This window comes from Pseudorasbora parva, chromosome 23 (assembly GCF_024679245.1).
Source record: "Pseudorasbora parva isolate DD20220531a chromosome 23, ASM2467924v1, whole genome shotgun sequence".
In the NCBI taxonomy this organism is placed as follows: Eukaryota; Metazoa; Chordata; class Actinopteri; order Cypriniformes; family Gobionidae; genus Pseudorasbora; species Pseudorasbora parva.
The window spans coordinates 33,248,994-33,262,585 of record NC_090194.1 but is presented as its reverse complement, the minus strand read 5'-3'; the positions used below and the strand labels follow the sequence as shown (position 1 = coordinate 33,262,585).

Below are 13,592 nucleotides of genomic sequence, written 5' to 3'. Positions count from 1 at the left end.
ACTAATGAGTTTTTATGGACACTGAATGGTTTTTCTGAGGTAAATGTAAATGAGATGACATTTGTTTACAAGCTGTTTTATTGACGCCTTTCAGATTGAGCGATAACAGGAGACATGACACAGATTTCAGTTAGTCGTGCTGTATATTTCAACATACCTTCTGATGTTCATTCTTGTTAATTTTGTGCTATAACAATAAATGATATGTTGACATTTTTTTTCACATTAAAAGTAACAAAGCTTATTGCGATTAATTGGATGGGAGGCATAAACTAAAAAAAATATTTGGGGGATTTAAAGGGGTCCTATAATGTCCCTTTTAACAAGATGGAATAGGGCAGGGCTTTAAGAGCTCATGTTAGCAGCTCTGATTTCCTCACGCAGACACTGAAAATGTCAGAAACGGTTCTTTTTATGATCAAACCGGAGTCAGACAATGATGGAGAGACTAAAGAAGAAGTGAAGAAGTCATGTAGAATGAGACAGGACGTGAATGGTTAGTTGATGAATTTATGGAGCTGATGTGGAGATGACTATCTTCAAGACATTGATTAGCATTTGTTGTCATGATCATCTATAAGTCCCCACGTGTGGGAACTATCATTAGATGCACAGAGCCAGAGAATATCCACTGCATGAAGATAGAAAAGGCATAGTTTTGTTTAATTACGGTTATAACATATGTTGTCATATTGCTTTTATGTCATGCTATCGCATTTGTGTTATATACTGAATTTAAATAAATACACGGATGTGACAGCTTGAGCAGACTCCCAAATGTGCTCTACAACTGCAACTCTTCCTCTTCTCTGAAGCAGCCATCATGGCCTCACCCCCTTGGCTGCGTGTTCTCGGGTGCGGGGTTTATGTCAATTTTAGTAGTTGGCTGTAGTCCCTACCAGATGTTGGTTGTAGTTCTTAAAAAGCCATTTCTAAACTTTGAGAGTCATAATTTTGCAGATTTTTGCTTTTTATTATGCAGAAACAACAACATTACACACAAACAAAAGTTAAATAAGTAGAATCATAATCAAGGACCGCTTTAAAATCTATATTGGTTTATAAAAATTATTTAAAAAGTATTTTACCCAGCCCTAGAACAGACCAACTTTTAAGCTGTAGATCTCCAAAAATGGCACAGATTAGATGCCGGTGGTTATTGACGTCAAGCTTTATATGAGTCCCATACTTGATGTGAGATCTTTGATGTTGGATATTTTTGGTAGAACATTTCAAATGTTACATTTAACTTTACATCATACTGTTTATGCATCATATTTTATTATTATGTCATAACACTTCCAAAGAATTGGAATGTAGCACACTAGTTGTCCAAGCTACTTTTATGGAGGGTTTTTTTTATCCTTTTTTGGAGCTTATCAGACGTAGTCATTGTGAACATCATTGTGAAGCTGAGTAAAAAATGGCAGAATTTTCAACTGCTTAAATCCAAGATAAAACCATGAGCAAACCTGAATCATGTAGAGTTGAGCGATGCGGTACTCCTCGACGCTCATGGGCATGGGGATGCGGTACTCTTTGATCAGCATGATGGGCGTGGAGCGGGGCTGGGGCTGGAAACGCTCCGCTGGGTCAGGGGCAAATCCACCAGGACGGCCCTTAGCTCGAGTTCATCAGAGAGAAGGAGCCGAGCTCATTCTCAGACCTGGGGAGAAAACACAGACAAATCAGACATCAACGGTTGCCCAGGGGATCACTTTTAAGATTTGTTGCATAATATGGTTCTTCAGAGAAAATATCAAAACATAATAAAAAACCCATAAATTTAGCAAGATTTGCTTAAATGCTTAAAACTAAACAAAAACTTCTATAAAACTGTCTTAATATAAGTTTACTTCTTGAGTACATTTATGTTCTTTGAAGGATGTTGAGATATATTTACTGGAAAACAAGACAAAAGTGCTGATTAAGGTTGAACAAGATAAGGTGTCTTTAAAAAGCAGAATGAAAAAAAGACATGTCTACAGATTTAAAAAAAAATATATATAATATGTGTTGATATATAGAAATAAAAAAACTAATTGCAGAAACAGAAGTGTGTGTGTGTGTGTGTGTGTGTGTGTGTGTGTGTGTGTGTGTGTGTGTGTGTGTGTGTGTGTGTGTGTATGTGTGTGTGTGTGTGTGTGTGTAAACAGTGGTAAAGCATCTTTAAACTGAAACGCAGGCATATTAAAAAGATGTATTTCTCTGTTTACAAAGTAGCATATTCCATATTACTTCATAATCAGTCACAAAACCCAAAACTAACAGATGTTCTGTATAATCACACAGGCATTATGTATTCAGACATAGTGGTCTGAAACAAATCCAGCGCAACCAACTCGTGACTAATAAATACAGTGTTACTGTATGGCAGAAGAGCTGCAACGGAATCCAACTGTCCGCGAATGACATCTATGCAAACGGTTTCCTGGAACAAAACACAAGGGGCCTCGTTTTGACCTTCGGCTGCCGTAAGAAACGTAAATCCACCTGCTGATGACACAGAGGTCCGACAGACACCGTAACTCTCCTGCAGTTCCACAGGGTGCGTCACATGACACAGGCCGCTTAGTGTAAGACGGATTATCCACAGACAACTTACCCAACTCTTCCCTGAGAGGTAAAGCGATCAGCCAAGCGTATGCGAGCAGAAAGGTGAGCTGGTGTGTAAACACACACACCATAAAACTCATAAACAATCACCAACCATCGACTAAGCGACCATCTCAGGGCTCCCAAGAGGGGCCATGTTAGGTGCAACAGCTGTCAGAGCTAAAAATGGCATCCATGACGAAAAATATCTTGCCATTTGGTCTATAAATAGCTTGTATGGCTCGGTTACGTCACGCACAATTGCAGTAAAAAGGTTTGCACTGTGATTGCGCTGTCTTGCCCCTGGTGAAAAGGAAGCATTCAACACAATTACAATAGATTGGCTGGACCCTCGACGAGTCTCTAAAAATAGTAACAATAATCAAAGGCTCACAAAAGGAAAGGTTAGAGACCAAACTACTGTTTATCACCACTGCCTCATTCCAAGACACTCCAAAGCATAAAAAATTATAAGACATAGTTCTCCCTCATTGTTTACCCTCATGTATTTTGAATATATATATATAATTTATTTTATTTTATTATTTTATTATTATTTATTTTATTATTTTTAATTTTTTTATTATAAATAATTTTATTTATAACTTAGATGCTACAAGAACACAACCATTCAAAAGGGAGGGGTCTTTTTAAAAGAAATGAATGATTTTATTCAGCAAGGATGGAATAAATGAATGAAAATGTAAATAGAGACATTTATAATATTACAAAAGATTTCTATTTCAAATAAAAGCTGTTTTTCTTGAGCAGCAAATCATCATATTAGAATGATTTCTGAAGGATCATGTGACACTGAAGACTGGAGTAATGATGCTGAAAATTCAGCTTTGATCACAGGACATTTTCATAAATGACATTTTCGGGTCAATGTATGGCATTCATTGAATGGAAAAGAACAGCTGAGATATTCTGCAAAACATCTCCTTTTTCAAATACAATAGTTCAGTTTTTTTGAAAGGACCTCCAAAGTAAAAACAGAAGTATAATAACATTATTCCATTTATTCTCTTTTTGCACATAAATATTAACAAAGCCTGACAAGCCAGACCCACATCAAGATGTTTGGTCTGGAAACTCACCATTGACAGCTCAATCTGAGGGGCGGATAAACGGTTGTCTTTCAAACTCCCTCTGCATGCGATAGGATAGCGCTACAACCAACCAGAGCAACGAAGGTGAAACAGAGCTGATAGATTAAACTTTTGCTGTATCCGGTCAGCCAAACGCCAAACACATCTTCCCTTTTTAAGAATGACTTCAGTGCCGTTCTTTGTTCTTTTCTCAGAGAAAAGCTTAACTCCAAGTCTTCCAGAGTCGTGGTCAAAGCTGATTTGACAGACCACCGTTCGCCAGTTTCTGTGTTTACTATTAGCACGCAAACGCAACTCAGCCTTCATTATGTTAAGCCCCGCCCGCCGACTCAATACACAATGTGATTGGCCCGACCAGAGTTTGGTGTTTACAGCTCAGAAGGGTATTGAGAGTTGCTAGACGACACCCGTGGCAAATAAGATTTGCTAGGCTACATAAATATATATACATGTCAGAATTTCTGTGTTTTTTTTCATTCTTCCACAGGACAAGAAATAAAAGGTCACAGCTGGAAGTGATTGTCAAGACCAGGAACAAGCCTGTAATGGTCACCGCTGGTGAGTCACAGCTTCCAGCACTGGTGCAACTAGGTCAGCGACCCCGAGCATTGCAGCTAGACCTGAAATATCAGCCAAATGCATTGAGACACCATCATGAAGGCCTAAGACGTTCTGCTGCATGCCACAATACAACACTGACAAAGCCCGCTTCCTTAAACAGTCATCTACCTATTCTTCAAAGAACATTACGGATGACATCTTCACTCCCACTGAAACCAGTTAGTCGGGATGCCACACCACAGCCGTCACCAGATCCCCTACAGTGGATTTTTAAAACGAACCACAAGCACTATGGAGCTCATTTGTGTCAGACGACACAACACTGACATATGTGGCTATGGAGAGGGATTTTCAGCGCATTATCTTCCTATTTCTCACCAGCTGGTTAAAATGATACTGTACTGCATTCAAGCATGTGTTCGAGTCGATCTGTAACGACAAAAAGACATGCACTGCAGTTCACATCAAATGCAATTTTCCATAATTATGTTTTCTAAAAATTCCTCCTGTTGGCAAGTGTCTACAGTGTCTATAAGAGGTCAGTTCCCTACTGAGACCGCTTGTGCCCAAACAAACACACATACAGACATACACAATCCGGTATCTTTTATAAGCACATCTCGGAAGCTAAATGCAAAATACAGGAGTGTGTGAGCGACTAAAAGGGGAGCAATAACATTTAATGCAGCATTAGATGAGAAATGAAAAAAAGATAATTGCTTGTTTGTGTCAAGTGTCCACATGGTAATATTGCATATCATAATTTAGGGTCACATTTCAACAGGCTTTTTGACCTAGTAGAGAACCTGTCTGTACCTAAATATAAACATATGAGGAAACGCTGTCTGAGCTAACAGTATTTGTATTGTACACCCTTAAAATTGTTGACATCACTGAATGTACGATTTTCCCCCCTCAACCTCCATCTTAATACGTCAAGGCATGTATCAGTTAAATTGTGAGGTGTGTGAGGCTGTTAGGGTCTAAAGAACGGGAAGAGAAAGAAAAAAGAAAAAAAATCACAGCCGGGACATCTCAGATGATTTTGCATGTGAAAATCCTGTGGGATTCATGAGCATTCCATTAGAGACTCGGATCAAAAACAGGAAAACAAAGCATGCAGATTGAACTCTCAGTCCCTTCAAAAACACCTGTTTATCAGTCGCGTCGAGAAGCAAGAACTGAGATTCAAGACGTCTGTCCAAGCATAGACGTCTTACCTGTTAGATGGCGCTTATCATGCTGTCTATCCAACTGATTCGATCAATGGACAGAAAGCCGCTAGTCCACATCTCATTCCCAAACAGAAGCATTCTAGCATCCTGCCACCATCGCTGTGCTTTTTTTATCCTCTGGTCTCAATGAAGATGTCATCAAACACTGCCAGTTGAATCATCGTGGAAACAAGAAGGGGAAGAAAAAAAATGTATCTCTTTTTTTATCTCCTTCTCACTTGCAACCTTTTTCCTCTGCCGTTTTGCCTGTATCCACCTCTTGTGGGGCTATAAAGCTCTGTTGCCATGGAAATGCAAAAGGCTGTTATGGGATTGGCTGGAGGTGGTGTGATGAAAGCGGCTCAGAGACGGCCCACTAACTGCTGTGCTCATGAGTAGCCCCACCCCCTCCTGTTTGCATTCGCTCTTCCAGACTGACTGATGGCTATTCGATTCAGTCATCTGCAGCTTTATATGAGCGCAGGTCTGTCAATAAGCATTATGCAGCATCAATGGCATAAAAGAAAATGAATGATGGAAAAATGAACAGGGAGGAGTCATAATGACACCAACCTCATAAAATGACTCAAGCATTCAAACATTTTTGCAATTCCTGCACAGATTTTGGAGGGAAATCTGAGGAATTCTGCGGAACAAGTCTAAACATGGTGAAGTAAACATTTAAAACACTGCAGAGAATACACTCTCATTAGTAGCTGATCGCATAATTAAATCAGCCAAAATATTTATTAAACACACCAGGGAAAGTGGAATGCGCTGATGTTTACCAATGACGGCTGATCCAATTGTGTGGAATTTTGCAGGGGTTAGTTCTCATCTGCCAGTAAATTTATCCATTTCAATACTTCGTATTAATTATTATTTACACTTGCAATGCAACATACACTTTGGTATCATTTTAGTTTCCATACTATCCATCCTAAAATAGTATGTGTAATACTATTTGTGTAAAACTTGCCAATTTAAACATTCAAGGGCAAGACACGAAAGAGAACTTGGTGCGTGCTAAGAAAAGATTTGTGCACGTGTGTGTGTGTGTGTGTGTGTGTGTACACATCTGAAGCACACACGGCTCGTCACAGACAGCACGCAAATATTGAGTTCTCTTTCAAGTCTTCTATTCGAACTGACGAATTCACACAAAAATTATGTCAACATGCACATCTTGGTGAGTAATCTTAGCAAACATAGTAGGTTATGTCTTAAGTAAAACGCAAACAGTTGAGAAAGACATGTGTTTGCATTATTTCTTAAAGGGAAAGAAGCCTTTTCATGCTGTCTGAGTTTATGTTAATCAAACAACAAATGACAAAGAAATCACTCATTGCTCTTGACTGAGTAACTTTTGTAACTCTAATAATGATTCATCTTTATTTATTACACGGCCCTGTGAAATACTTGATTCTGATTGGTCAATCGCGCATTCCAGCGGTACGTTATTTCCAGATAACACCCGCTCATCCGGGTACTGCGAGTTATCATGACCGGTACTACTTCTGTGCTTAACGCTGGCGCCATCTTATGGCTGTTAAATACTTAAACAGCCATGGCTACAATGGAAGACTTCAAGGCCGGTTTCCTTTACAAAGTTTTAAATATGGATATTTTTCTTACACAAACGCATCGATTCGTATCAGAAGGCTCTATTAACCCATCGGAGCCGTGTGGAGCACGTTATTTGACGGACAGCTGCATTTTTATGGACTTCAAAAACAGCTACAACTACTGCTGGGATTAACGTTAGCCTGGACTTTTTAAATATAACTCTGATTGTATTTGTCTGAAAGAAGAATGTCATATACACCTATAATGACTTGAGGGTGGGTAAATCATAGGTTTGGTCTCATTTTGGGGTGAACTAACCCTTTCAGAATTCATTTTCAACATTTAGCAGCAATAGATAAAGGCTTAAAGCAGGTTGGAACTGTTTTTCTTCGAGGAAGCTTTGAGCTAATAAAATATTTAATCTCAAGACAATATTTTGTGTCTAATTTATTTGAGACTAGTAGCTGTAAGCGGGATAATGTACACCCAGCCGGTTGTTATCGCAGAATAAAGCCCTTCAGAGTGACGCCAGTCCTGATCACTCTGTCGAGGTTTATACTGCAATAACAACCGGCTGGGTGTAAATTATCCCTTACTTAATTTACATAGTTAAGATTATTACCGTATAAGCAATGTTATTTTATATTTGATTACTTTATTACATTTCTGTACCGGAAAACCACTGTTAAAAAAAGCACTATTTTATTTGCATCTTTGCTCTATCTATTGTATGTATTTTTGTTGTTGCTTGTAGTTTGATTATTTGTTCTTATTTTGTATATTTTTATTTGACAAATGTCCTAATTACCCTGAACATAGCACATACTGAACCATACTGAAACCATGACCCTAAAACATGATAAAAACTGAAATGCGAGTAACTTGATCCATTCCAATGATAGTTTTAATGAACAATACCAATATCTAGATCAAGGGGAGGGATCATTTTAGTGATTTAAGTTAAAGAAGTAATTGAATTTAAAATGAAAATTATTTTTAAATGATTAACTCCACCTCAAACCATTCTTTTAGATGAACACAATCTGAGTTATACTAATAAATATCCTGATTCTTCAAAGCTTTATAACAGCATGGGGCTCAAAAAAGCCCATCCATCCATCATAAACGTACTCCACACGGCTCCGGAGGTTAATACATGCCGTCTAATGCAAATCGATGGGGTTTTATAAGAAAAATATTTTAATATTCAACTTGCGCAGAAATGCCTCTCGCAGTGATACATCCTGACTAGGGTTGGGTACCAAACTCTGTACTTTAAAGGAACCGACCGAATTACGTCGGTACTACTGAGTACCGATTCACATGAATTAAATCGTACCAAATTTCAGTACCTGAGAACGCATCTGCTGATATAGACTAGAGTCTGTGAATATTAAACAGCAAAAAGACTGTTTACGAATCCTGAGTGTCCTACATGTTTGTGTGAATGAATGGCGCTGACCTGCAGTTTATTTACCTCTCTCTCTCTCTCACACACACACACACACACACACACACACACACACACACACACACACACACACACACACACACACACACACACACACACACACACACACACACACACACACACACACACACACACACACACACACACACACACACACAACTGTGCATTAAAATCGCGTGTTTCCATCTCATACGAGGATGTGAACACGTCTGCATCTCCAGAGCCGCTCTGAGAGTCACTTCATCAGCATTTTAACATTTAATTTGAGAAAAACAACCGTCATGTCACAAACACACAGAAACTCAAAGGTATTCATGACAACCCATCAAAATAAACATTTGGTTTAACTTAATATTACTTTTGTACAGTAGAATTTAGATAAGTCTCATTTTAATAATAATACTAAAGCTTATGTAATAAAAATAAATCATCAAAATACATATACATAAATACATTTTTCTTTTAATTTTAACAGTATAAAAGCTCAGCTGTGCAGCTTTGTTTGACAAAAAAAGTTTCATTAAATTAAAAGATAAATTAATGGGGTTTTTTGACTACCAGAAAATACAAAACACAGAATGTGTGAAATCTTTTCATAGAAATTGACTTTAAAAGAATAAATATATAATATGGTTGTTTTTATGAACGTTGTTTCAATTAATTAAGAAGCTGGTAAATATTACAGTGAACAAACATCACAGACAATGGCAGACCAAGGCAGCGCTGGCATAATGTCAATAACACTTCTATAAATGACTCACAGTTTCTTTACAGTTGAGTTATCCCTAAAGTAATCCCGAAAAACGGAACTGTGGGTACTGATAATGATACCGTTTAAAATGTGAAAGGTACACAACCCTAATCTCTATTCTTCCTAAGCTGAATATGGAAGGCAGTCTGGCGGGGACTAATTATATTACTTTATACAGTTTTAAATATGTCTATTTTTCCATATATCCAATTCGCTTCAGAAGGCCTTTATTAACCCCCGGACCTGTGTGGAGTACGTTTATGATGGATGGGTGTGCTTTTTTGAGCTTCAAACTCAATGGACCTCGTCATTGCAATTATAAAGCTTGGAAGTGTCATGATAATCTAAATGTGCCATAATATAATAATTTAGCCTATATCTGCATTATATTGCCCATCCTGCACTCTAAATATCCACATGAGCCACCGAAAAAACCTATTGGTTTGACCACTAAACCCTTATTGGGTTCCCTTGCCCTTACCACAATCCCTTGTCCTACAGAAGTGGAATTTGTACTGGGTCTCTTTCCAAAAATGTGACGTGTAATTTAAGCTGAAGCCAGCAATGCTGTACTGTCTTACAACATTTAGTATGTAATTTCCAATCCCAAGCAAGATACATACGTGTGCAGTAAAAGAAAATTATGATGCAACCAACGACAAAAAAAATATGTAAAAAGAGATCTTTTTACCTCATATTTTATCACTAGGTCTTAAACTGCTGGACTTAAATGAAATCTGGACAGAAGCCATCTGGCTATTTTGCTCTCGAGAACATTGTGTTCTAATGTTTAACCCAAATACAGACATTAACGGCCACTTTGTTTTAAAAATTGACCTTCAATTCAGCTTGAGCTCATCTTGTTCTGTTATCAATCTTTCAAAACTTTTAAATGATTATTTGCATGCACCAAAATTTCCCTCAAACAACTGAGACAGCACGTTCTTGTTTAACCAATGAAAAGGTTGCACTGGAAAAACAATAATAATATATGCCACCACAATTCACTTTAATGAAAACTATCAATGATGAATATTGGCTCACTAAAGCCACGCTGCAGTTCCCAGTAAAGCATCGACCTCTGAGATTAATTCACTTAAACAGTGCTAATGTGAGGTCGGCCCGTAGATTAGATATGCGTGACATTTCATATGGCGCTGCCTTAAGCTGTGCAGGGAAGCTAAGAGCTCTTCATTGATTTCTTTAAGGTTGGCATCCAAGACGATTGGGCATCTCGAAGCGGTGTGTAATTACAACAACGCATCAGGTTAGTCAGTCAGCACAGCGTTTCCAGACATCTGATTTCATACGAGATGCCTACAGGAGGGAAAATGATAACTATTATGATAACAAGATGAGGATGCAGCTAAAATCATCTGGAATAAAACTAATAAACACTATTTATTTCAACAATTAATTGGTAAATCTTGAAGTGACGGTTACTTAAAAAAAATAATTACGATCTAATGATAGCCACATGACATTGTTTTAACTGATTAGTATTTTAATTTTTTAATTATCATATTAAATAGTTGATTTAATATTCATACAACCGTTTAGAACTTTGGGGTAAGTTTAAACAATATATATAAAAAATAATAACAATCATAATTATTTTACTATATTCAGCAAGGGCAAATTAAATGTATCAAAAGTGACAGTGAGTGAACTGTTTTTAACATTGATAATAATAATAAATGTTTCTTGAGCAGCAATCCTCATATTAGAATGATTTCTGAAGGATCATGTGACCCTTAAGACTGGAGTAATGATGCTAAAAATGCATCTTTTCATCATAGGAATAAATTAAATGTTAGAATATAATAACATGGAAAACAGTTCTTTTAAATTGTACATTTTCACAATATTGAACAAATATATCCAGCCTTGGTGAGCATGAGAGTTCTTTTTTAAAAACAATAATAAAAAAAAATCTTACTTTTGAATGAGTGTAACTAAGTTTTTAAAAAGAAACAAGCGTTGCTGAGTTCAAGCAGTATCATGAATCAAGTAATGTAACTTTTACTGCTTCCGTGACAACCACACTTAAAACCTTAAAAGAAGTGGTATACAGGTCTCATTGTGAGATGTTCAAAAACAGGAAGCATGTTGGGGACTTTGGGTATGTTTGACATTTCACATCCTTCTAGCCGACCTGCCAACTGAGCCTGTTGTGTTCAGCAACAAACACCACTCATCCGTTATCCCGCCATCAGCAGGTTTCTGTTAACAGACCCGTCTATCTAGCAACGGCAATTTGTTAAATTTAATTGATCTCAAGTCTTCTGTCGACTCAACGCTGCCGACATTACGCAGACGCAGGAGTCTGACACTTGCTGGCTCTGAAGGCGCATGACCCACGTCACTGGTCCAGTGTAACTGCTGAACACGGCAAAATAAAACAGGATTTTTAAATGCAACGTAAATCCATGAGCACACAACGTTGACAAATGACTTCCTTCTGTTTCCTTTGCTTTGGATACACTGTGTAACAGGACAAAGAACAAGGGAGTGTTTTGAATATTACAACTGTTGGCTATTATAAATAGTATTTTACAACTCGATAGAGGAGAATAAAAGGGGTTATTTTGATATTGGCATCACTGCCATTGAATTAACACCCTTATCTCATTTGTAGATGTCAAAGGTTAAATCAAATTTCTTACAAAATTAAACAATGAGCTAAGATTTTAACAAACCTCTAACCTTCAGTAAATTCAATGTGTTTTGTTGAGTGATCAGAATTACAATTTCTAATTCTGAAGTCTTTAGCTGCCCGTGTAGACGACAAAACAAGTAAAACAAAATGTATATATTTAGATATTTTAAATGGAAGTCTAAAGAACAAAATATCACAAAAACCAGAGGGAAACCACTAGGGATGTGCACGAGTACTCGGACGTGACAGTAATGATCGATCATGAAAATGAACTCCGAAAAGGGAAACTATGGATTTGAGTCACTTTGATCATGAAAATATGTGCAAGATGTGCAGCTGCCTAACATAATGAGAACACTATACAGTTTCTGCTCAAATGCATTGACTATGATTGGGTTATCTGAGGCAGTCATATTCCTTTTAGATGTTTCTTTTTTTTTTAAACATTGATATTATTATTAATAATCCAGTAGTGTTATTATTATTTTTCGTCATATTTTTTCAATAGTAGGACTTAGATTTAGTTAACTTTGTCCCTGTCAGAGATTTTTTTAAAGCTGTTTTATGGCTACTGGGAATATTTTTTAGTATAAATATGAACATGCAGTGTATCAAAAAAAAGAATAGAGCCTCTGCTTTCTAGTAAAAAAATATTCTAGTTACATGCATTCTTTTTTTGACAAGACTAGAATGTAGGTCATTTCATTTCAATTTTGAGCAAAAAGCTGAAAAAAATCTTATTTTTGTCAAAGACTACGTCCAAATCTGATTCAGAATGATGATGAAAACACAGATGGAGTAGATCGAGGCCATCAACACCCCCAAAGCTTCACAGTCATGTAGCTTGTCCTGGATCGACGTTTCATTCAACATTTAGCCACTTTGATTTATTTGCTGTTTAATTTTGATGACTGCGTTATTTTACATGTGCATAAGCAATGCTTCTATTACTTGTTTCTGCTTCTTCATCTTGTTATTGATCTGTATAGTCTGCTCTCTTTCAGAAGATTTGTAATAGCACCCCCTACCATATAAGAGTAAAAAAAAACATTTCCATCAGCGGCGGGGAAAGAGTTAAAACTATTTCTCATCACGGCTTGGAATGCCTGAAAACACTTGATAAAGAAGTAGAAGAAAATACAGTTCAGGTGCGAGATGTGCACTGTCAATCGACCATACATAACATTATGATGAAAACACTATAGAATGTTGCGGATTTTTTATACTTTAGCTGCCCGTGTTTTAACGCGTTGTTACGAGAATACCGCATCCTCAACGGGAGTAATATTTTCTCACATAACTTGCATTTGTGTCCTTTTGTGCAGATACAAGTTGTAATGTAAAATTCTTGTTGTTCATCTTCTAGGATATCTGATTAATCTCATATAGGATGTGTCAATGGGCTTCAGTTTAATGGAGTTCATTCATTCTTCAGCTTCACCTCATGCAAATATTTTATTTAGATGGAATTTATTTTTCAAAAACATTGATGCATTATTAATATTTGTTGTCACATTTTTATTTGTCAACATTCATTTTCGTAACACACACACACACACACACACACACACACACACACACACACACACACACACCCTGCCCCTAAGTACTTGTTTTTGAGACCTATCAGTACTGTAAATTAAAAGTTTACAAAAATGCCCAT

General features: G+C 37.1%; 1 protein-coding gene across 9 annotated transcripts in view; it reads right to left on the bottom strand.

Annotated features, from left to right (window-relative positions):
- Nucleotides 1-13,592, bottom strand: part of LOC137062969 (membrane-associated phosphatidylinositol transfer protein 2) — an 81,860-nt gene that overhangs the window by 55,823 nt on the left and 12,445 nt on the right. For 7 of the 9 annotated variants that reach the window (XM_067433936.1, XM_067433941.1, XM_067433940.1 and 4 more), the window contains exon 2: nucleotides 1,473-1,666. In XM_067433936.1, the coding sequence (XP_067290037.1) occupies nucleotides 1,473-1,550 (78 nt within the window). In that variant the 5' untranslated portion in view covers nucleotides 1,551-1,666. Of the gene's footprint in view, nucleotides 1-1,472; nucleotides 1,667-2,605; nucleotides 2,720-5,488; nucleotides 5,738-13,592 lie in introns of those variants that run through there. The other 2 variants (XM_067433937.1, XM_067433939.1) reach the window with 2 other exon arrangements.